This window comes from Anoplopoma fimbria, chromosome 20, assembly GCF_027596085.1.
Source record: "Anoplopoma fimbria isolate UVic2021 breed Golden Eagle Sablefish chromosome 20, Afim_UVic_2022, whole genome shotgun sequence".
Lineage (NCBI taxonomy): Eukaryota > Metazoa > Chordata > Actinopteri > Perciformes > Anoplopomatidae > Anoplopoma > Anoplopoma fimbria.
This window is the reverse complement of record NC_072468.1, coordinates 6,259,668-6,286,105: the sequence shown is the minus strand read 5'-3', so window position 1 is coordinate 6,286,105 and position 26,438 is coordinate 6,259,668. Positions and strand designations below refer to the sequence as shown.

Below are 26,438 nucleotides of genomic sequence, written 5' to 3'. Positions count from 1 at the left end.
TGCGTGCGTGCGTGTATGTGCATGGGATAGGGCGATGAGATTGTGTTTAATGACTATTGACGTATGGAAGTGTAGAGCAGCAGGAAGCAGACGGAATGGAGGGAGAGAAAAGAAAAGAGATGAGGAATAGAGGAAAGGAGCAAAGAGGAGGTTGCTGCTACTGATAGTCAATAACACAGGGAGACACTTTAATTACCACCAGCCAGCTCAGATTAACTTTTATTGCCCGCTGGACAAGGACACAAAGTCATGTTTGAGTTAGTTATGTCTTAGAATCTTCATCACATAGTAAAGTTTGAAGTAAGTTTTGTCTCCACAAGCATCGTTTTTTCATCTTTTCTATTTTACATAAGCTGCTTTTACTCTATGGGAAAATGTTACATTTGTTCTTTAGTCATCTTAAAATGTGAAACATTTCAGCTATATAAGCATTACATAATAAACAAAGGAGTGATTGGGAAGAATTTACTAAATGTGCCATTTGCCTTGATGTATCATTGAACTGTGATATAGAAAAACAGTTACAACACTTTACAGGTTAGACAGACCTTTTAAAAATCTGAAGCATAAACTGAAAACCAATACATTTAAAAATAGACTTCAGTCACTGAGCATGATGTTATTGCACTAAATGTGCATTCAGCCACTAGTTGGCTTATTGAGTGTGGGCATATTGTGAAATTCAGAGAAAAAGGCAAGGTGTTAAACTTATATTTACAACAGTCATGAATGAATAAAACAGTTTTCAATCAAATATTGCCCAGAAATAGTGAGCATCTTTGTAGACTACAATCTATATCCAGCTACATGCTAAGACTATCTTAGTTATTTTTGTGTTTATCATATACAGTATTTTCAGCACAGCAGGTATATTTGAAGAAAGTAGTTTTGTGCACAGCCTAATCAACTGTGTATACATGAGGTTTTTCTACCAGAAGAAACAGAAGTGGAATTTCAGAAGACCCACTGTTGCCTGTGATTTCCAAATGGTAAAAAAGAGAAAATATACCACATTTCATCCTTTCTAGTCCTGTGAGAATACAGATAAAATAGTATATTGCTATTTTTGTTTTTTCTGTAAAGCAAATTGAAGGAAATGCATCTGTAGTTTAGTAATAGGTGGAGGGGTAACTAAGTTAGAGAGCAAACCAGAAAATGAGGACAAGACAGGATTTCAAACATTGAGGGGACATGTCCCCCCATAGTTCACAGTTCAGAGAAATTGCACCAAGCCTCTCCGCCCCACACACACACACACACACACACACACACACACACACACACACACACACACACACACACACACACACACACACACACACACACACACACACACACACACACACTATTCAGTCTTTTGATGGTTGTGATATAAATACACACACCATTAAGTGGTGGACAACATCCTTTGTAGTTTCCTCGGTCTGGCTTTCAATGTAATGACCTCACACACACTCACTCAGCATTAGTGTTGTTTCTATGGTAATATTGGTAATCATGCAAATTCATGCAATACAGATTCATGCCTAAATAAGGACTTTGACAGTTGCGGAAGTACATTTGTGCGTGTATGTGTTCTTGATCAAAGAGCTCATTCAACAGTGCATTTCCATAGTAATTTGACCCTCTGTGACAGTGGTCTGTGTGGTTGATGCCCACTGAATTTATATAGAACAGCGTCCTCTATTCCGTTTGATCTAAAATATATTTGCTTTCAGTTTTGCTGTGTATTAAGTGTTTTTCACAGTTTAGGCGGAAATTGTTTTCTTGATTGTTGTTTTCTTTCCGCCTCAAATGAGAGAACACGTGACCAAATTAAGCTTTATATTGTTTATGTCGAGCAGTAAGATTGTATATGAATCTTTACCTACAAAATCCCTGAGCACATTGGCAGTTGTTTACCTGGTACATTTTCTACTAGGAGATTTTCTACTGCTCCATAATTTCAGCCTGGTTGACCTGAGTTGTTTCATGTCCATGGCACTGAGACATTATCTGCAGATGAATTTATATAACACCAGCTTGCAATTGTGCAAGATTCTAGCATTGCTTCAACAGAGTAGGTAATCAGTTTCTCACAGAGTAGCCTGTCAACGACCAATACAGAAGGACATGTGTGGAGTTTTATTATGCCATTTTCAGGCATTATGTTTTGTGTTGCCCATACATATGGCCCATTCTTGTGAACCCAATATGTCAGGACCTTTTGGAGGGAATTTCACCACATTTGGAACAAACGTATCGGTGGTCAAAGTCAAAGGTCATTATGACTTCACACAACAACGTTTTTCAATAATTCCGATGTCTAGCAGGATAAAATGATGACATTTTAGACAGACATGGACGTAAACTGCAACTTGACTAGGTTTGCCTATTTATCTCTCTCTTGAAGGTTGTGGATGCCATCCTGCCTCCTCTGACAACACTGGCTTTCAGCAGAAATGGTAAGAGAGATGGCGGGTCATTTTCAGGTTGGGAGAGAATTATAGAGAAGAGATGCAAATGGGATAAAGAGGGAAAGAAACGTTAAATGCTGTAGAGGAAAATATATTTTTTGGAGTAAAATACAACTGGTCATAAAATGTCACTGAATATATTTTCCCTTTAGGATTAAGCTCCAGTGACATCCTACAGTAGAATCTCACATTTTAGCATTAGTGTTGTTGCCTCTAAATTAATCATATGACTTCATGTAGTTTTCAAATGTCACATACATATATGGTCCCATTGAAAACAAAAATACAACTATAAAACATTCTCTCACCCAAGATGTAGCCAAAAGCTTCTCCTAACTACACATACATACAGTACTCAAAACACTTCTACTATATTAATACTCTCTCGTGTGTGTGTGTGTGTGTGTGTGTGTGTGTGTGTGTGTGTGTGTGTGTGTGTGTGTGTGTGTGTGTGTGTGTGTGTGTGTGTGTGTGTGTGTGTGTGTGTGTGTGTGTGTGTGTGTGTGTGTGTGTGTGTGTGTGTGTGTGTGTGTGTGCGTGTGCGTGTGCTCCAGTGGAGTGGTCTGTGTTTGTTCTGAGGGTGCTGTCCGAACTTAGTCTTGTCCTGCTGCTTCAAGAGAGTAATGGAACTGAGGAAGATGAGCAGAAGGAGGAAAATAAAGAGAGAAGAGAGGAAGGGGGAAGGGCAGCAGAAGGAAGACATCATGGAAGCTCCTGCAATCAAATCTTAGCTCTCATTACTAAATCTCTGCTTCCAAGGTTGGTCGGCCTCTTTCTAAATATGAGCTTGACAGTGTCTCTGTTTTCCTCTTATATGTTTTGTTTCTGTAGGAACAGAAGAGCGTCATATGTTCTAGGAGTAGCCTTTTGTACATCAATACAATGTAACCAAATTGATTGTGACTTTTTATTAGACATTTAGCTTGAATGAGAACATCATCGAAATGATTCCTACCCTTGTCTTCTGCCAGTGATGTTGTTATTGATTATGTCCCTCACTATTAAAACATTTCTTTAACCCCCATTTGACAATATCAAGTAACAACCTTGTTATGGATTCTACTCATGTGGTAAATAGCTGTACAGACTATTTTGTCCTGCTTCTGTGGGTTCAGGTCACATCCCAGTACTTGCCAGATGCAGTTAACTGACAAGCATCTGTCTTTATGAGAGTTGACATCAAATGAGGGTTCAATCTGTGGAGAGCAGATAGAGAAGTGCAGTTTGCACATCATGATAGAGTAACAAACATACAAAATAGACGTTGGCTTTTCTAGGTATTTTCTTACTTTCCTTCATACCCTCTATGTGTATCTGTACTGTCTCCTCCTAAACCATTATTAATTCTTACTTTTAAAAAAATGTTCTTCTCTCTCAGGGTTACCCCATGTGTTACTCTACCTCTTGTCCATTTCTCCTCCTTGCCCTCATCACACATCTCTCCCCTTCCTCCCCCCTTTGCATTTAGAATTCTCTCCTCTGTTCCTCTTCACACATTTCCTCTCCTCTCCGTCTATTATTATACCTTTAGTTCTCCTCTCCACTTCTCTCTCCAGATCTGTTCCAGTTTACTCTCTGTAACTAATGATAAGAACAGAACATTAATTATGAACACTATGAAAACCAAATGTTGTACTCGTGCATGTTTGTGCCTAGGTATGATTCTCTTCTTCGAGCAACAGAGCCTATCCCACTCTACGCACTCAAACTGCTGGTATCGATGACTGAACACAGCACGCAGATCTGCAGGTACTGCACACAAAACACTGTTGAGGCATGGAAATACCAAAATGTGACCTTATAACTTACAGTACCATCCCAGGTATTTTTCACACAATAAGGTACGCTGTAGAGTACAGCACTGTGTATTACACATCAGTTGAGGTTGTCCCCTGCACAGCAGCACCAACTTACAAGCAAACCTGCTCTATAGATGCTGGTCAGCCTGTTCTCCTAGACCTGGGTCCACCTCTTAACATACATTATCCTTTTTATAGTACCTGAAATTGTATGTACACAATGCATTTGCTAACTGAAGACTCCACTACGTTTTACTCCAATATTCTTGTTCTCTATCCAAGTCCAAGTTTTGTTTGTCTTGAAGTGTTTTGCAGTCCTAGCAGGCACACACAAAAATACACACAGGCACACTTTAGGCGATCAATGTGTAATGTTTTAATGCCAAGGCCAGTCATTCCCAGTTCAGCACTGTGAATCATTACTAACAGTTTTTTATTCACAGCCACGCACACACATACATGCACGCTTGGATAAATGCACAAACACACACACTTACTATTAGCAGTGATCTTTTACGCCCCTCTAAAAGCCAGAGTTTTCTACATTAGTAATCAGTTTAGTGGCAGGCATAAGGTGCTGTATCAGCTAAGATGTGTAAAGACTTGACATATTGTGCTGATATATCTTTGCACACCAGCTACTCCTGAAGGGCTTTGTTAAAAGGTGTACTGCACCCTCTTTAAATATACGACACTAAGACAAAATTATTGCTGGCGTGAAAAATTCACTACTGCATAATTTTGAAGTAAATCGGTATTCAGGAATTTAAAAACATGTCTTGAGGAAGCAGTCAACTGACACCAAAATGAAAATAGGTAATGATGTGTTTTCTGGTTTGGTTGCACAGAGAATCTGCTGATACCTAGTCTTACCATGAGATGACTTACGTGTGTGTGTGTGTGTGTGTGTGTGTGTGTGTGTGTGTGTGTGTGTGTGTGTGTGTGTGTGTGTGTGTGTGTGTGTGTGTGTGTGTGTGTGTGTGTGTGTGTGTGTGTGTGCATATCTGTGTGTTATCTGTGCATATGCTTGTGTGTGTTGTGTGTGTGTGTGTGTGTGTGTGTGTGTGTGTGTGTGTGTGTGTGTGTGTGTGTGTGTGTGTGTGTGTGTGTGTGTGTGTGTGTGTGTACTCACTTGTGCATGCTTATGTGTGTTTGATGGATTTGTTCTGACAGCAGCTGTCAGTAAGTCTTGATTCTCTGGTCACCTGTCTTCTCTTTTCAGCTGTTGACAGAGAAAGAAGGTGAGGGTGAAAGAGAGGGAGTGGATGGAGGGGCAAAAGGAAGAATATAAAGAGGGAGTAGGAAAGAGATAGACAGAGATTTAGTCAGGGGGGAAAAGGTTACACTGAGTAGAGAAGATTGTGATAAAAGGTGGATATCGAGTGTAGAAAGGAGGAAGTGTTAATGGGTGGGGTAGCATGAATCGACATTAAACGCCTCCTTGAGGAGGTGAAAAAAGTAGGCGAAAATAGGGTGCAGTTTCATCCGTATTACAATATAATGTCTGAATTCTAGAATCCAGCAACCATGATTTATTGCCTTGTTTTGTCCTTTTTGTCGTTTCTGTCCCTGCTTCCATCCACAAATTTTATCTACTTCAGAAATACTAACTCAACAAACCTCTTATCACTAATATCCCATTTTCACTCCATCTCCATCCACCCCCCCTCCCGATTTCAGAGTTCCCCCTCGTAGCTGAATACGCCCCTACTTCTCTTATCAGTAATATTACTACCCCCTCTCGTCTCCGTCCTTCTCCTCCTCCCCTTCCCCTCATCCCCTTCTTTCCTTGACACAAGTAGAGTGACGTGAACCTTTCAAATTGGTGTCAGCACTCTTCTCTCTACATCTCTGTTTTTCTCTCACTCTTTTCCCTCTGACATTATTAACAATAATTTTTTTTTAATTCTCCATCTTCCTCGTTCTCTTTCTCTTGCCATCTCTAATTTATTAACATTAGTCCACATTTCTTTCTTTTTCTGTGCCCTCTTTCCACAACTCTCCCTCCATCACTCCGGTTATACAATCAGAAATTAAATTGCCTGGGTCTTGGTTAGATAAGTGTGGCTATGAAGCCAGCCGAGCGGTAATTAGATGGTAAATTGGGGACATTAACGTTGGGAAGGCAGCTTGCTGTTTCTCTCTGCATTATCACAGCCCAGACACACCTTCAAACAACTACATTTTCTATGACCTTTAGCCAAAGAACCTTATGCTGTGTGGTTACATGTGTGTGTGTCCAAGTATGTCTTCGCCTCATACGTACTGAATGTCTGTCTGCCAAATGTTGGTGGTTATAAGTCAAGAATCAGTTAATATCTTATCTTAGAGTAACTGGGTTGGTTATTGTGTTGTGATTGTAGAAGTAACTCTATCCTAAACAACCCGTCATTCTTGGGATTGTGTTTTTCCTTTACTTTTACCATAACTTAATAGCTTTTCATATACTCAACCTTGCAAAACCATTACACCATTAATATGCTCTATTCCAGTGGACATCTTAAGCCAGATAAAAGTGGATTCATTAGGTGTTAACAACACCATGGTGGTAAATCTGTAATTGCATGTTACAGACTGTTTTACTGGGTTCTCTGGTGTGGATGAATGCATAAATACAATAATTTTTAGTTGATACAGAAACTCATCAAGCTGTGTCATTTGTGAATAATTGGACCATCATCCAGGGCAGAACATTCCAGTGACTATAACTTTCAAAACACTAGGAAACAATCTCCTGACTTTAGCTTTGGTGTTTATTATCTTTTCACTTCACATAACAAGGTCCAGTATGCCCTTGCAAAATTATCCAAGACGATGATTTAGGGCTACAAATACATCTGACAGCGGAATTATATCATACGTAGAGCAGAGGTTAACACATCTTAGTGGTTGTCCATAATGTGATATATACTGTCTATTATAATCTACTCATGATGTATGACTAATGCAGTAAGGGTTGTCTCATCTGTGTTTGTTCTATTAAAGGCGGTCTGTCGTGCTCTGGGTTGTTCAATGTCTGGTGTTGTGCATTGTGTCTATTGATGTATGGCTGGTCGTTTAAAGGTGGTTCAGTTTATCATGTCATGCTGGCCTGGCCTGTCCTCTCATCTGTCAGACTGTCACCTACCTAATGGGAGGACATCCATCACATCTACAAACAAACACACACACAGACACACGCACACAAACACTGACCTGATCATAAGACGAGATCAGATAAACTGTTGATGGCCTAACATAGGGTACAATCTTAAAATATAGTTCATCATCACGCTGGTTAGTAAAAAACTGCAATTACAGAGATATAATCAGTGCCCACAACTCTACAAGCTCCTACAGACAGTCTGTGTTCTCAGTATTCATGATGGACATGGCTACTGTTCAGCTAAACAGACACATCTTTTTTAATGCATTTGAATACTCTTAGATCGGTAGCAGATGCTAAGGCTTTTGGTCAGAAGCTATGTAATGGTGTAGGGAATAGATTCTCAGCACATATTAAGCTAAAAGTATACTGATATTGATTTCTGTGTTGAAAGTAAGTTACAGGACTGCAGCAAAAGTAGTCATAAACTCTAAGAAAAAGACTAAATGGATCAGCAAACTTATAGAACACAAAGTAAGACATTGACTAGTTAATGAAAACAAGGTGCTTTTCTACCGGATCATCTAACTTTTATCAAATGAACACAGCCACCCAGTTTATACACCATCATTCTAATAAGGTTAAAAAAACATTACATTATCGAAAGTGTTTGCTGCGGAAAAGTCCACAGAAAGGTTTCCATAAGTGGTGTGATGCCTGCCAGACAAGCTATAGATCATAGTTAAAATCAAGACAGATTTTTAAATCAGTGAACGGGCTTTGTTACCTTTAGCATATTTACACCGACCTGACTTTAGCTGGCTTTGTTCCCATTACCGCCTTAATGCTTCCTGCTCTATTACACAAAGTGTGTGTGCATATGTGTTGACTCTCCTACCGCACAGTAATTGGTTGGAAATCAAAGAACCTTAATCAGTAAGTAGACAGAATGTCATTGCTAATATAGACATCCATTTCTCTCCCTCTATCTGATTCTCTCACAGCTTTTCCTTCTAGTTTTTCAATGTGGATTTATTCACATCACTCTTTTGTTTTCACTCCTATCCATTTCTGTTCCACTCCTCTGTCCTCCCACTATTCTCAAATCGTCTTCCCTCTTCTCTAATCCTCTCCTTTCTTTCTCCTCATGAAATGTAATCTTCTCTTCCCTCATCCTTTCCTTAACTCTCAACTCCTCTTTCCATGTCCTTTTCTCTCCTCTCTCACCTCCTCTCACTTCATCTGCTCTCATCACGTCTCCTCTTTCCATTTACACTCTTCCCCACAATTCCACTGGAACTGGACAGGAGCCATTGTAGCGGAACTTAATGAAGATGAAACAGCCCAGTGTGTGTGCATGTGGCCTTGTTTGCGTATGTGTTGTGTGTGTGTGTGTGTGTGTGTGTGTGTGTGTGTGTGTGTGTGTGTGTGTGTGTGTGTGTGTGTGTGTGTGTGTGTGTGTGTGTGTGTGTGTGTGTGTGTGTGTGTGTGTGTGTGTGTGTGTGAACATTGCAGTGAATTGCCTCAAAATTAAATACATTTGTGACCCTCGTCTTTCTACCTCTGCTCCAATATGTATTTTTCCCATTTGATTTTCAGGTTGATCAATCACAGTAGGATCCTACCAACCATATTTCAACTCATTATGGTAAGAAACCAATCTCACTAAATCAATTAATCAATTTTATTCAGCCAATCAGCAAATCACTTGCTCATTCAGTCATTTAATGAATCAGTCAGTCAGTCTGTTAAATTGTCTTACAATCAGCTCATCAATCTACATTATCCCAATCTGTATTATTTTATGGCATTTCTGGATTTTATTCCAGCTCAGTTGTATTCTGTCTCCTTCTTTCTCTTTCGTCTTTTACATGCTCCATCCAACCCTTATAGAAGTAGTTATGCAAATAAGTCTGAGTGGTGTTGACCTATTAGAGGGCTGTTGTAATTGACTGGCAGGTCAGCCATAGAGAGGAGGAGGGGTTAATAGAGTGAAAATATAGACTCCGCTATTAGTATCCAACACAAATGCATGCACACAAACACACAGCACGTGTCTGTTATCAGCGAAGCATAACAACGTTTCCAGTAAACAATTTATTTCATCTGACCCTTTTTGCACACACACAATCTAATGAACCCACAAACAGTACAATCTGTTTTCAGCAAACCAAAACACTTGTGCTGCAGCAAACAATTTACAGTTTAGGCACACACACACACACACACACACACACACACACACACACACACACACACACACACACACACACACACACACACACACACACACACACACACACACACACACACACACACTAAATAATCAGTGTTCTGCATGGCTGCCTGTCCAGCCCCGACTAGCTGATGCAGAATGTTAAACACTCTTATCCAACAGCCTGATTAACTCCTCTCCTGATTGTTTACTCTTGTCTGAACCAGTCATGTCTGGATTTATTAGTGCCGTCTGTATTGCTAAAGTTTGCATTGATTTTTGCTGCCTGAAACACTGTGATCTGGATTGATTACACCTGCCACTGGTGATCACACTTGTCGTGAAGAAACTCACCTAATTGTATTTGTCTGGATGATGAAGTAGTTCTGCTTCAGACATGAAAGGACGTCAGGAAGCAGACTAGACTTCTTGAACTGGTTGGTTGTGCCTGAGGAGGCAGAAGACTGATTACAGTGGCTTACAGTCAAATACTTTTACAAATCCTATCTCACTTATACTGTACATTCTGTAAATGCACCACCAAAAAGGTTGAACGCTCTGAGTTAAGTTGCAAGACAGTGAGTCACTTTTTTCCCATTCCCTATTTGCTCTTTGTCAGGTTTATGCTTTCAGTGATGTACATCATAGTCCTTTCACGGTTCATTAGTCCATAAAGATCAAAAATAAATTAGCTTTATCATTGCTGTTACTGACAGGCAGGTTGTCCTACAGTAGGTGTGAATTGATATCATTGTCTTCAGCCTCAGGCTACTGCAAATGATGAGTACGAGCCAGGCTTATCGGCCCGTACAGAGATCACTCTGATGCGTGCAGACCCTGCGGGCAGAGCTGGTGTATCTCAGAGAGGATCAAATAGTGAAATGAGGGCAGGAGAGAAACGGAGAAGTGGATTACTGCAGGAGGTAGGAGACAGGGTTTTGTAAGAAGGAGAAAGAGAAGAAGAAGACCGTGAGTGGAGAAATAGCAAAGGAGGAGAAGGGAGAGGTTGAGGAGATTGGAGTAGGGAATTGGAAACTACTTCTTGTTCTCTTCTTAACCATTTTCATTATCCACTACACCATCCTCTAATAAACACAATTAATTTAACCCTTTTTTCAACATTGTGCCCCAATAACAATTTTCACAATAATAATTTGCAGTACATAAGATTCTCCTCAGATGAAATATCAAGTTCTTCTCTGTGTCTTCTGTGTGAAGAAATATTTGTCAATATTGCTGTGCTTCTGATGATACATATGTAATGAGCACCTGTTTGATTATGTTACAAAGTACAAAGTTGACCTTTAATAACAACAAAAAGACTGAAACATCTGAAAATAGCTTATTTCATGTCACATTGTCATGCAGTCCATAAAACATGGGAAAAGCAGCAGCTCTCTATTATACAGAAGCTTCGCTGATATTCAGTAGTGACAAAAAGACTTGCCAATGGGCCTGCATCCAGTAAACTGGAGACCTACTGAACTGATGAACCAGTGATTTCAGGACAGAATATACATTTTATAATACAAAATGATAATAAATAAATCCTATCAGTGCATATTAAAGACAGTTTTTTCTCTTGCTGGTTGGTTTCTGAGGTGTATGGTCCACACTAGTTATTATTGACCTTGTGTAAATTCATTCACTGGAGCTTTAGGTCTAAGCTTTACCAAATGGTAAATAAAAAGTTTAAAGGTCTGGGAAGAATAATAGTTCTGCCCTCAAACTCTTACACACTTTAATGATAAAAACGATGCCCTCCATATGTGAAAGTTCACTACCATTCTTCTAATTACATTGTCTATCGAATCGAGTCATCAAATTACGTTGATGTTAGATAGAATATGTAAAAGAAATCTTCATAGAAAACATTTGACTGTGAATTCATAATGGAATACAAGATGTTGTTAGCTGAACTGAAACCCTGTTATCCTATTTTGTCTTCTTACTTTCTATAGGCTAACAGTAGTTATGTTACCAGTGGGATGGTCCAGAATGCCATCGCCTTGTTGTGTAATCTTTGCGGGGATACAGTCTTGGACCTGGAGCCACAATACCAACAAGGTAGAGTATGTTCACACTTACAGTATGCTGGAAAAGAGGGAAGATACCTCTGCTTTGAAAACCAACTTTTCTCTACTTTCTTGTTTTGTACTGTCTCTTACAAAAGTACTGTTATTACTGAGTTAGGTAAGTGAGTCCTAGAGGCCCGTCTGTCATTGACCCTACTGCAGCAGAGGGTAGATATTGTATTTCTACTTTGCTAGCATTAGCTTTTGTCATTTACTTTTTGACTCTAGTTTTCCCCAGCCTGCTGTCCTGCTGCAGCATAAAGCTCATCCTGGTCAACAACCTTGGCTGTTTGTGTGTGTGTGTGTGTGTGTGTGTGTGTGTGTGTGTGTGTGTGTGTGTGTGTGTGTGTGTGTGTGTGTGTGTGTGTGTGTGTGTGTGTGTGTGTGTGTGTGTGTGTGTGTGTGTGTGTGTGTGAGGCAAAGGCAAAGTTTTTTGTCATCAGCTATGGTGAAACTCAATAAAATACGGATTTAAAGGCACAAAAGCTGAGGCAAGTACAGTTGCAGCCTAAATCTAGCATTATAAAATGAATGCAGTAAATTACAGATGCTTGCAACAAAACATTTACAAACTCTGCTGCGTTTGTGTGTATGTGTGTATATGCAAATGTTTCAGGACCCACAGTTCACAGTATAATTGCAACTCTCAGCAGCAATGAAAATGTAACACAATAATACTTGCTTTCCCAAAATGATACGAAGGACTGTGTTCCTGTCTCTCTCTTTCACTGATTATTCTGTGTCTCATTCTGTCTATCCGTCTTTTCCTCTGCCTCCCCAAAACTACCACCACCACTATCAACCTTTCCTATTTTCATTGGGTCAGCAGTGCGGCAGTTCTGTAGTCAGCATCATTATCATCCAATCAGGTTCCTTCTCAACAAGAAACTGTCAACCCAGCACTAATACTTGCCGGGCAATTAACGCTATCTCCCTCTCCTCTCCTCTCCTCTCCTCTCCTCTCCTGTATTAAATTGTTCACCTCCTCTTGTCACTCCTTCTCCTGTTCTCCCTCCACTTTTCTAGTCTACTCAGCTCACATCTTGCCCCACCATCTCCTCTCCTTCCATCGCTCTGTTCCCATTTTTTCCTTCTCCCATATTCTCTATTTTGAGGTCTTGTTCTATCTTCTGCTCTCCTCTTCTCCCTTTTTTAGTTGTGGTTCACTCCAGATCTGTGTTTTGATGGCAAGGAAGAAGGGAGAGGGCGAGGAGGAGAGAAGAGGAGTAGGGAGGAAGCGTGTATAATTGGCTTTTTAAGGTGTGACAGAAAGAGGAGGGGAAGGGAGGTGTGTGAGCATGTATGTATGTGTGTGTGTTTGTCTCTGTGTGTGGGTGTGTGTGTGTGTTGGGAGGAAATTAAATAGACAGTGGAGAAGAGCAAAATAGGGAGATGTTTTTTGTGCTTATGCTCATGTGTATGTGTGAAACAGAGGAGATGTGCGTGTGGATGCAGGAGCGCACAATATGTGTGTGAGTGTGTGAAAGAGAGAGAGAGAAAAGGAGATGAGGTTTATAATTGGGCAGATTTGCCTCCGACTGAGATAATACCCCCTGGGGAATGAAGACAGAGGGACCAAAGAGAGAGAGAAAGGCAGAGATAGGGAGGGAGAACTAAACAGAAAGAAAAAGAAGATAGTAAAAAAGATGACAGAGACAGGAGCGCAAAATGGGAGGTAAAAAAGGTAGCAAAGAGGTGACAGAGAGGAAGAATGGGATACACAGAGAGCGAGTCTGGTGCAATTGGGTGAGAAGACGCAGAGGAGGGTTAAGATAATAGAGGAGAAATTTTGAGGTTGAAGTGAGTGACATTTTGATAAAGGGAGGCAGGAGGGGAAGAGAGGGGATTAAGAGACTCTTCCTAAACAAAGTTCTTATTATTTTATATGATTGTGGAAGGCTCGGTTTTAATTTGTGAACATAAAGCAGATGAATATAGAAAGTCTAGGTTATAATCTGATTATATAAGGATATGAAGCCTCAAGCTTCGCTGCTTGGAGTGAAAATTGACACATAGAGTATGACATGTAATAAAAAATCAACCCAACAGTTCAGAAGTGTTCATATCAACCTATGAGTTTTGTCTTAGAGGGTGTTGACAAGGTGTCAGTTGAATAAAACATGCTAATCCTTTAATTAATTAAAGAAGTCTTTAGGGGCTCCTTATGTCTTCAGAATCTTTGACGTTCCTCGCTGAGTTTGGTCTGCCACCAATTTTTGTTATTTCGTTTGACCTTCTGTGAGAAGCTCAGAGGAGTGTTTTGGTTATTGCCCCTGCATCGGTGTTATCTAGTGTCTGTGGAACTTGCATCTATAATATGCCATTTTAAATTGGTTCAGGTTATTTCCCCAAACAGTTAATAAAATATTCTATAATGGTTTGTCTACATAGTGTGACAGTCCATATGTGTCTAATCAATTATGCCACCTGGCAAATTATATCCACATCCATATTGATGTGTTCACGCACACGAGGTCACTGGACTGGCTATTTTACATAATAGCAATCAATAAAACACTTTTGACAGTTCATTAAAGATGTTTGGCTGTCATGCTCTGTATAGATTACATTGATACTTGTGCAGTTTGCATTACAATCCCTATATATTAGTCAAAAGTTGTGCATATAATTATTTCTAAAATATAATTGTATTTTAAGCATTTTGTTTTAAAAACAACAACTTCCGAGTGTGAATAAGCTATTATAATATGTAGTTTATTGAAATATGTGGCAATGTGCTGATATTTCCCTAAACCTGACCACAGTCTTAACCTAACTTTAACTCATTTGTTTAGTTGCATAAACTTAACTAAAGTTTAATTTATCTTTGGAACAGTCATATGGGACATTTTGGAAATATCTGATAAGCACCTTGTTTTGTTGTTTGAGTATGTGTTCTGGTTTTGGTATATATTTTAAATTTACTGCAAAATTGTGGTGACAGCTTTTGCTCCTGTAGAGTCAGTCAGGTTGTTTTCTTGACCAACCAAGCATATGGAGGAAGGGGACACTTCTTTAACATATTATGAATAAAATATGACTTCTATTATTTAATCAATCAAAACATTTTTAGTTGACACTAAAACACTCATATGATTTTGTCAACTTATCAGTTAGTTGCTTGAATTGTTTCTCTCTCGTTTGCCAGAGATGTGGTCATAAGTTTCTTTGAAATAAGTCATTCAGCATGAAAAAGCATATTAGTCGACTTAAGAAATCCTCGTCGACTAAGACAGCATGCTTCACTCTATCCTTGAAAACCTACCCAAACGTTGCATACATTAATAGGGAAAGTCACATTATTGAAACCATGTACAATATTTAATTTAACTTTAAAAATAACTGAAATAGTATCCATTAATCTGATTTAATTAGTTCAGTAGGTTTTTCGGTCCCCAAAAAACCTTCCTACTTTGCTTAGACAGTAATGCTCTGAGCCATCCATCCTGTTTATTTCCAATAGAACTAATTTTACAGTGGTTTATAAATAGATAATGCCACCAAGAATTGTAGAATGTCTATTTTTAACCGCGTAAAAGTCTAAACTCCAAAATAGGACAAAGCACAATGTTTTCCACTCAGAAAATATTCCTTGAGTCTTAAAATGAGCATGCAATATTTGTATTTATGTGACATTTTTTGAAAGGAACTTGTTAGTGTCGACTGAATAAAGTTGATATCCCTCTGATGACACTAAGTTATGTCCTCAACTCATAGGTGCACACATACATACACACACCCACACACAATCTAGAGATGTATGCATGTCCGTACCTTTTCAATAACAGCAATACTCATCGTTACATTATGCACACACAAACATGCAGAGAGCTCATACTAGCTGCTCTGCTGTGACACCACAACCATTGTCTAAGCACCTGCAAAGGATATCCCCAGTAAAAGTGTGCGTGTGTGCGTGTGTGCGTGTGTGTGTGTGTGTGTGTGTGTGTGTGTGTGTGTGTGTGTGTGTGTGTGTGTGTGTGTGTGTGTGTGTGTGTGTGTGTGTGTGTGTGTGTGTGTGTGTGTGTGTGTGTGTGCTTTTCATCTAGCTATAGCGAATGTTTGACTGAGCACCTGAAAGTTTGTAGTACTGATGGGGATATAAATGTTGCTTCTGGTTGAAATTATTTCTTTGTTCTTGGAATATATTTAACATAATGTTCTTTTTTTATTTGGTAAAGAATGCTGTGTATAATGATGACAGCTATTCTCAACATATAATAACAGAATAATCTTATTTACATATACATGAGCAGCTATCTAGAACAGAGTTTTCCTCTCAAGAGGACTGCATTGTCGGATCACATTAACAGCACTAAAGGTCTGTGTTTGACTGAACAGTCCAAAGTAGAGCAGTCTGTTTATTCAATTATGAGGCAGCTTGACAAAGTAACATCCAATTGACAGCAGGCTAGCTTGATAGCTTTCTAATGTTGGCAGTGTTGCATTTTTGCTTACAAAAATAAACACACAACGTCTACATTCTAAATAAAGATCTATTGGAAACAAAAAATAACACTGGGTGTGTTTTCCCCAGTGAAGACAGTTATTTAACTGTTCCCCTTTTGTGCACATAAATAAAAACAAAGTAGTTTGTAGTTATTGATAGCCAAAGTATTGGCAGTGTACATTTATTGGAAGGCATGTCTCATGTCTCAACCTAGTCAGGGCAGAATCTTCACTTACAGAGAACACCTCAGGGACCGAAGCCTACAATTGCTAACAACCCAGATCGAGCTGCAAAATGCACAGTATCTTCTATGTGATGTTAAATTTAATAAGCAAAGGAACATGGTTTTGCACTTTAGCAAGAGCTATTTATTCATGACTTAGCAAGGGTTAGCAGCTTTACAACCTGTTCTACATTAGACAGTTTTCCAGGGAAGGATAGAGTTAAGGAAGACACAGAGAGAACATAATGTATTTTTAGATGAAAATCTAAATTTGAAATGTCTTTTATTGTTGCTGTTACCTACTTACCATTCTGTGGACTTGAGTGTGTTGATACTATCAACTATTGTTTTTCACTGATGAATTCAACTCGCACAGCTTTGAATACTGTTTAATTAGTTAAATGTCAAATTCTGCTATATTTTGCTGCTGGAAAAAATTGGTGACAATTAATTGCTAATCGACCTTAGAAGGAGAGTGTCCCTCTCCATGTAGAGGAGCTGTTGATGCACTGTGGAGTCAAACCAGAGCCCACAGCTACAAAGATTTACTCAGGTCAGGCTTAGGTATACTTTTATTGTTTGTACTTCTGACAATCATGTAGGAGAGAGAAAAAAAGCTGTAGAAGTAGGTGGTTACAATCTTTGATTTGAGCTTATATTAATGAATAAACGAGCTTGTGAACAAATGTTGTTGTACATTTGATATAACATAATGACAATGAGAGACCCATGTGCCAAAGCTGTGTCATAATGCAGCTGTAAACTTATTTTTGAAAATGACAGGTTTCTTAGACATAAAAAGGCAGCTAGCCTAAGCCTATCAATTGTATTTATGTAACAGGCAAAATTAAAATTTTTGGATAACTCAAACTCGTTATTCTTAAAGTCGCTGAGAATTGAGAAATACTTCAAACTTTTAGTAGCGCAAGTTGAACTTGAACTTTCTTAAGTTTGCCTTTATGTCTTGAAAATTAGTGTAATCATGTACACACATACTCTGCTTTTCATGTGTTCATTTGTCATACGCCTTTATTAGTGCACAGCGGACTGGAGTACATCCTGAAATGAGCACCCCATGTACTGAATCGAGAATCCATTTTGAATCAAATCACGAGTTACCGAAAGATTCACACCCCTTCTGTGTAGACCTTACCTTGCACAGCAGCTGGATTCTCGCAATTTCACAAGATTGTGCAAGGATTGTGGGATTACATAACACACAAAAATCCTTCTTGTCAGGCTACAGGTATTGCAATTGTGTTTGGGCCAATCAGCGTCCTGCGAGAAACTGCTACCAGTAAAGGGTGGGTTTGAGGTGTGTGCAAAATGACACAAAGAGGCGACTATTCATAACAGCACTGGCCGCTCCTGAAGAGGTTAGCATAAATGCTACAATAGCAGCTCCACCGACTATCAACCTCTTCGCCTATTTTGGAATTAGCTCGCAGTAAGGTTGTTTTGTCATGCCCAAGATTCTGTGTCCCGCTTTGAGCTTCACAACGGCTCTTCAGAAACTTATGGGTGACATCACAGAGACTACATGCATATTTTACACATATCATCTGGCGGGTCAGGTTAGTGTAGACCAGGGGTCTCAAACAAGTAGCTTGCTTAAGGTTCAAAGAACATGTACATAAAGTTGATAACACAAAGCCATTTTGTAAACCTGTTTAAATGTCCATCCAATTTAATTCACAGACAGCCTGCCCCCTTCTGACACAAGATGATTGTTTTCTGGTCTGGCAACTTTGGTTGCATCAGTGACACCTTAACATTACTCAAAGTAAGCAGGCTAGCAAGCTCACACCAGGTATGACAATGACCGTAGAATTTAGCTAGGCCAATAAACTAAAAAAATATATACTATAGGAATGGGAAACAGTGTAAAAAATGTGTGTGCATCTTTTGTAATGCAAGCGTGTCAGTCAGTTAAAGAGGTATCATCAAGCACAACTTCACTAAAGTCCAGCGCAACTATTTATTGGATTTTCCAGCTGGTAGCATTCTTTATGACCAGAAAAGGTATAGGGGGTGAAAACAACGCATAAAAGACAACAGTGTCTGTTGACCACACTGATGAGGAAAGATAATGTAGAAACATAGGCTTTGTTTAAAGGGAACACATCCTTACAAAGCAAAAAAAGCCCTTCACAAATGCCGGGATTACAATAGAGGCGATGACTGCGGTGGCCGTACCGTAATAAAAGGACCATAAAAGTAAAACAGAAATAATGTCTGCTGTTGGTAACGTACAACTTGTAGCTATGGAAATATCTCGGCAAGTTTCATTTTGCCAAGTTAGCTCTCATAGGAAGAAAGGTTTGAGACCCCTGGTGTAGACTGTCACCAGAGTATAAAATGGTAAGCCTTGGTAACGAAAACAAGTCAAAGTCCTTTAATACTTTTCCTCTACTGTACAGGCCTAATAGAGGTGGTGGTGAGCACCCTCTCAGAGGCTGCACTAGTCCACCTGGATGGAGAGGGACATGCTGGGAGCAAGGACAGCCATCTTGTGCTACAAGCCCTCCTGGAACTGCTTCACAACATCCTAAAACAAACATCTGTTGTTGTCCGCTCCGCACTGCAGGTATGATCACTCAAACACTTGCTCCGACATTATAGCATTTTAAGAATGAAAACCCATTGATGAGGCAGATAAATGGCCTTTAATTTTAATGTTAATTAGTTAGAAGTAAATGTGGATGTGATCGCAGCTTTGTGGCTTTCTGCTTTACTGACTACTTCAAAATGTATCCGTGGATCAAATATTTAGCTACTATTCTCGCAAGTTATAATATTTGTTATAATATATACTTCTAAAAACCACAACAGTCCTTGCTAAGATATCCTTAAAGAGCCACAGTATTTGATCCTTTTAAACAATTGTTAGCTTATAAGTCAGCTGTTTTGCTGTATCATGTTACATTGGTCCTTATAGGCTGATGTATATCCCACATCAATTCACAACAATTTACCAATTTCATCTCTGTTGAGCACAGAATCACAAAGTCAATTCCCTCAAAATGTTGCCCTCGCACCATGTCCCCGAAGGCATGGGTGTATGTGTGTGTATGTGTGACCATTGATGTGTGCAATGGAAGCTTGCAGGTTTAAGCAACTGCAATATTGAAGTTGTGGACTCAGGAGAAAGCGGATGGGGTCCCAAATCCCTGGGACACACACACACACACACACACACACACACACACACACACACACACACACACACACACACACACACACACACACACACACACACACACACACACACACACACACACACACACACATGAACACACACAAAGGCATACACAGAGGGGCCTGTCTGGCTATGTCCCTGCGGCCTCATTATCACCAGTGGCTTTGTCCTTAGCTTGCCTTCCTACATACACATGCACACACACACACACACACACACACCGACATACGCTCATATACACACACACACAACAGCCCCTGTCTCCCCATAGTGTGCACCCCAGCCCAAAGCATACATATTAATGCCTGGACAGGGGGTAGGGGGACTAAAGGGGAGGCGGGGTAAAAGACTGGGTAGAAGAGGAAGGAAGAAGGAGAGAGAAGTATGGATGATAGAAAGGAAGAGACAGAGGGACGGGAGCAAGCAGAATGTGCAGCGGAAATCAATTCTGCGAGAAATGCAAAGCTCATTAAAAAGAAAACTTCGGCCCAAACCAAATTCATTTGGGTAATAAGGTCTGATAAGGAGCAAGGACGTGACTAGAACGCTCTCCCCAAACTATTACGCCATTGGTCAAGAAAGAGAGAGACAGAGATTATATATAGTACAGAAGAAAAACGGGAAGGAGAGAGAGAGCATAACAGAGAAGAAGTGACTTGGGGAAGAGAGAGAGAAAATATGTGCCAGTATTAATCACATTATTCCACAGCTAATTGGCCTGAAGTTCCACTGTAGGCATGGACTGAACTGAAATAAGTGAGGGACAGAGGTGCTAATGAGATGGGGGCAGGAAAAAAGGGAGACTGAAGTTGTAATGAGATGCAAAAATAACTTATTGTGACAAAATTAAAAGTAAATAAATAAAAATTGTTCAACCTGTGTTGTCTTGAGCACATCTGGTGATGAAGAAGGTTCAGAATAACACAACATATGCAGAAAAACTATTTCCTCTCTTAGTCTAGTTATCAGTGGACCTTTCTCTGTCTGTCTCAGTCTGTCAGAGTCTGTCTTGGCAGCTCTCTGGATCCATCATTATTGACTGTCAAATCTCTATAAATGATTTAGTGTGTGTGTGTGTGTGTGTGTGTGTGTGTGTGTGTGTGTGTGTGTGTGTGTGTGTGTGTGTGTGTGTGTGTGTGTGTGTGTGTGTGTGTGTGTGTGTGTGTGTGTGTGTGTGTGTGTGTGTGTGTGTGTGTGTGTGTGTACCTGTGTGTAGAGCCAGAGGCTATCTTGTCCAGCAGTAGAGATGGAGGCAGCAGAGAAGCTGCTCCTAGAAAACAGACCCCTGAGCCAACTCAGCACACACCTCATTCACATGGTGAGACCAATACTCACAGAGCTGTGTGTGTGCCAATGCCTTGCATGAATATTTTCTGTGTTTACTTCTTGCATGCATGTTTGTGTATTGCATGTCTAAATGTTTGCCAGATTTAGCTAGTCAAACTTTGTATGTGTGTGTATTTGTTTTTGAGAGAGAGAGAGAGATTCAGAAAGAGAGAACACGTCTGGTTAAGTGTTTTATTATGTTGTGTCAGGAATAAGCCTCGTGACAGGGTTTCTGAACACAAGTAATACTTGTATTAGTTATTAGTGTGAGTAAAGGTAAGTAAAAACACAACTAATGACAAAAGATGAAGTTCTTTAGTTCAAGTCAACTACTTAGATTGAAATTACACTTTACGAAACTTAGCCAGTACAGTCACTTGGCCCCCCTACATCTGTGACTGTGTGTCACTTTAAAAATGTCCTAATCTTTATAATTTCACAGTTGGTCCTAGAATTTATTTTTAACTGCTTATAATATTTTGATCTCTACTTCTTTTCTGTTTTGTATTTAAATTGCAGGACACCTTAAATAAGTTCCATCTAAAGCTAGAATAGTGATTTTATAAGGGAGCAACACCATTTCTGTAAAATGAGACTTATTCTCAAACCTACTCTCATTTCTGCACTGTAAATGGCTACACTACTGATCAAGCTCATTTAAAATGTCTTCCTTAGTTAGCTTTCATCCAAAGGAGTGTGTAAACTGTTATGGCAATGAAGTCCTTTTTCGAATTTAAGTTATTTTTCTGCAAATTTACTATGCTGCATGTGAAATGAGTGTATGCGGCTATATTGATGCACTTTACCTCTTTCACATTGCTTGTTTGTTCGATACAGATGATTATTCTCATTTACTGAAGTAAATATACTACTGTTATTACCAATATTAATCCCAGAAATCTGCTGACGAGGCTTCTATATTGGCAAGTGCCAGCACAGAATGTGATGTTGTCTGAAAAACAAAGAGGAAGATAAGAGAGAGTACAATCTTGGACTTTATGTTGAGGGAAATGTGGAAATGTAATCTTATCTCAGTAGCCATTCATACATCAACAGGCTCTGGATTAAACAATATTTTAAAATCAGATATTAAAGATTAATTTGATGCAAAATAACACTCCTCAATCAGAACTATTAAAATAATTATGATTGAAGCATTTTAATATTAGTTGCAATCAAACTGAAATGCTTGATGAATGATGGTCTTTGTCTTTAACTACTGAAGCGAGGTTGACACTGAAATTAAACAGGATTCATAAATATTTCAAAACAGTAACTTAGATTAATAAAAGGAGTTGGAGAAAGAAGGGAGAATAATCTGTTTAAAGAATGATATAAAGATGAAAGGATGAAGTCAGATTCACAGGCAAGGGTTGAGGAAAGGTAGAGACCTGGAAAGATTCCATGCAAAAGAAAAAGCGAGAGGGTACTGTGAATGCTGGGAAGTTGAGAACCTAAAGGGGGGGATGTCCCAAGGGACACAATAGAGGTTTTTACTTGTACTTGACACATTGAGTGTTGGGTGTGCATCTGGGAGTGTGGTTGAGTATGAGAGTGTTAAGGGGGCAGCTGAGACACCCCGGTCTCTGCTCCGCCCTTTTACCCCATGGGAGATTAGTGGGATAGAAAGAGCAGCAGCGTCAATATAATCCCTGAATCTAATTAAAACCATTAAAATTGCAAAACTTGCTTGTGTTGAAAAAATACAGTTCTGAAGAGTAGTCAGCTTGCATGGCAGGTATTATGATTTACTTACTGCTTTAAATTCATTTATTTAGAAAGAGTCAGTTACCTGTAATAATCTTGCTAAAATGGGCACCGTTTACGTGAACATCGATTCTGAATGATTCTGCGTATCATTTTTTTTACATTGACCTGATATCGCTTCTAAGCTAATCAAAATAGCCAAAGAAAGTTAATAATTTCTGGCAGTGTTTGTGTGAAATATTTCTTCAATTAATAAAATATTTAATATTTTAATAAATCATGGCAAATTTGTACACTGTGCACATAGTTGCTTTAATTAATCATTTTAATATAAATTTATCTTGAAAGTGTGCTTTAATATGCTAAACTGTGTGGGGGAAAATTTGACTTCATTGTTTGAATTTATTTCAGATTTCTAATTCAGATATTTTATATATGATTAGAAGAAGACTGAGCCCATGGCATAACAGTAACGACAGTGACGTAAATCGAAAAATGGTGCATGGAGGTATCTATTTCTTCATTTATTAACTGATTTTCTCTCCTTGTAGCTGTCCACTGAAAATCATGAGGTTTGGGAGGAATCTATTCAGTGTCTGTCCTTACTGGTCCAGCTGTATGGAGGAGAGGGTTATGACTGCCTGTCGCCTTCCTGTTTGCAAAGCTTTTCACATGTGCTGCACACACACATGCACATCGAGACCCCCCGAATCCAACGCACAACACTTAGGATCATCAAACGACTGGTGAGTATAGTGCACATATAGGCAGGCAGACACACACGGACACAAACAGACCAACATCTATGTACATGTAGAAATGTTCACACACATGTCAATTTTGCTTGTATGACATTTTATCAGGTGAGAACAGTCTCAGTGCAGACACTCACACACAAACACATACATACACACAGACACACAGACACACACACACACACACACACACACACACACACACACACACACACACACACACACACACACACATACATACACACAGACACACACACACACACACACAGACAGCCCTGATGTGCTGCTGTTCTGAAAATAGAGTGTAGTATCACTAGAACTAGACTGACAGAGGGAGCAAGACAGAGGGAAAGAGAAAGTGTTAGTTTGTATCTGCCTGTCACTCTCTGTTCAAATGTCTGTCCAATTTTGTCTGATAGTCAAAATAATTTGTAATACAGGCCAAAGATGGCTGACTCAAGTATGAAGCAGGTTTGAGATTTAGTGAAGCTTCTATTCCCCAAAATAAAATGAAACCGCATTAGCTCCATTTGGTTACAGGGAGAAAACTGAGCAGCTGCAGCTAACATTAATCAGGTGGCATGATAGACACACATAAATAAAATGAGGAGTAAAACAGAGGCAGGGTTGGTGATGGCGGTCCATGGAAAATTGATCTTAAAATTACCATTGTGAAACATTTACTGATTTTCTTTAGACCCATATGAATTATGTAAAATGCATTCTTAATAATTTGGCCTAGCCGTAGGGTCATGAAATAGTTTCTGCATTTGGGACACAAGGTCAACTGTCACCCTGAGATCATATGACCTGACTGAAGGTTTGCCTGGCAGCTACTTGACATTTGTTGGTGTGTGTGTGTTTGTGTGTATATGTGTGGAGGAGAGAGTTTGCTTGTGAGAATTTTTTAGTCTTCTCACTAATTAGTTCTAGCCACTTGAACCACCAACACACAAACTCTGTCGCACACAAGCCCACAGACTAACCTCTCTCTCTTTTTGTGTCTAGCTGTCTGTTGTAGCAAATGTGTCCTCGTGTGAAAACTCCTAGTAGGAAAGCCATTTCCTCGTAGCTAGTGGACGAGTCACTGAGAAGCTCAATGTTAGGGGTAGAAATAATTTATTTGCTCAGATAAATACCAATCTATCATTCTGCACATTTAGTCATTCGACTCAGCGCACATTAGTTCATTTAAAATATTTAAGTTACCTCAGAGTATGGTTGCAATACTCTTCCCCCATCTTTTACTTTTTTCCCTTTGGGGTCTAGTTGCTAAAGTTTAAAAAAAACAACTAAAATCAACATTTCAGAACCGTTTCTAAATTGAGTTTTTTTTTAAATCTCATTATCAAGATTACCTTTGAAAGCATGCCATAGACATTCAATATCCACAACACTTTTTTATAGATAGACCGTCACAGACACACAATTACTCACACGTTCTCCCTCACTTTTAGACAAGTGCTTGCCCTTCAACAAAGGCTTTTTAATTATCTTTCATTGATTTCAGGGCTCTGTTAATCTCAATCAAAGATCCCGCTAATAGCTTGGAAACTGCAAAGAAGGAGAGAGGGAGAATGAATCAGTCTGAATTCAACTTGTCTTTTTTTCACCTCACACAACTTGGAAAGATTTAAAAGGGAATGCTAATTAAATGAAAGTTGTCCGAGAAATAAGCATTTATTATTTATTTTTTAAAAGTTTGATTTGTAGTTTTTTAAACGTAGTAGTCTACCTCTGGCAATACAATGTTAAGGGAATGGTGGCTTAATATTTATGCACAAGGTATGTCGCACACTAAACCCCATTATACTGACACTGTAGTGACATTCAGAAATAATGTTTTAAGTATGTTGTATTTTTGTATCGAATATGCTGAATTAAAATGTATGCACAATTTATACGAAATGTCAAAGAATATTATGTCCAATCATTCAAACTTTTAAATGCAAGGACCGTAAACATGGAAATCTGTTAATCCATCATCCATCAACCAGTCCTTTAGTCAGACAAAAGTCCTCAATGGTTGCAATCTCTGTCTCTGTATCTCTCTTTTTCTCTTTCTCTCTGTTTGTAGCTCTCTATGACTTAATCACACACGCATCTTCCAGCAGTATGCAGATGAATCATGTGCCTCACAGTACGAGGATAGCAAACTTCTATTGGTGAAATAGGGACTGAAGTACACTGAAATTGTGTTTGCACAAGTCAGTCATTGTGCTCCAGATGCTCTTTTCTCTTGGAGGTCTGTCTGTAGTCTACTGTCTCTGTCTGTCTGTCTGTCTTTCTGTCTATGTGCTTCTCATCTGACTTTGAGTTTAGTCAAAATCCTGAAATAAATTCAGGGTGTTGGTCAGGTAGAGATGGGGAGAGAGGAGGATAAGTGGGAGGGGAGGGCAAAGATGTGGTGGAGAGCAGAAATGGAGAAAGGATCATAAATAGGTGTGTGTGTGTGTGTGTGTGTGTGCGCGTGTGCGTGTGTGTGTGTGTGTTAAGTCGTTGGCTGGCAGGCACACATAAATGTCTCCTCACCCTGATTGGGAAGGCGAAGTGTGTGTGTTTGTGAGAAAAGTAAGCGAGTGAGGGGAGCTTCTTTGTCTCCTCCTAACCCCGTTGCCTAGCAACAACCATGCTGTGTCGCCAGAGACAGAGGTGATGATGTCACCGGAGATCAGAGAGAGCTAGTTCACCAAACACGCTGACACACAAGCATGCGCAAACACACACAATTACACACACACACACATAAATATTCACTAACAAAAACACCTTGAACAATACTTAAAAAGACATAGGCAAACGGTTTTTACTCTTAATGGAACATATTATTTAGTTCCACAACAAACTCTCAAAATATTATTAAAACAGATTTAACTCAGAACTAACAGTTTGACCACTCTAAGTTCCTCTTTTTGATGTGACATACATGCATGCATAACAGACAGCAGACTCTGAACCAGGTGTTCCTGGTTGGGTGTGGAGCCTAGACATCCAGGTGTGGGAGACATGTCGGGACAGGCATAAAAACACAAGGATGACGTAGAGAAGAAACAAATGATTTAGTAGGGAAATTTGGTGAGGAAAGAGAGAGGAATACTATTTAGCTAAATAAGCCCTAGGTAATCCAGAGTAGTATACAAATTCATCA

At 39.3% G+C, this 26,438-nt stretch overlaps 1 protein-coding gene across 4 annotated transcripts in view; it reads left to right on the top strand.

Moving 5' to 3' along the window:
* ulk4 (unc-51 like kinase 4) overlaps positions 1-26,438 on the top strand; it is a 75,212-nt gene that overhangs the window by 39,180 nt on the left and 9,594 nt on the right. For all 4 annotated transcript variants that reach the window (XM_054622474.1, XM_054622473.1, XM_054622472.1 and 1 more), the window contains exons 28-35: positions 2,393-2,444; positions 3,011-3,215; positions 4,113-4,205; positions 8,940-8,988; positions 11,517-11,622; positions 18,724-18,890; positions 20,719-20,820; positions 23,087-23,281. In XM_054622474.1, the coding sequence (XP_054478449.1) occupies positions 2,393-2,444; positions 3,011-3,215; positions 4,113-4,205; positions 8,940-8,988; positions 11,517-11,622; positions 18,724-18,890; positions 20,719-20,820; positions 23,087-23,281 (969 nt within the window). The remainder of the gene's footprint in view (positions 1-2,392; positions 2,445-3,010; positions 3,216-4,112; positions 4,206-8,939; positions 8,989-11,516; positions 11,623-18,723; positions 18,891-20,718; positions 20,821-23,086; positions 23,282-26,438) is intronic.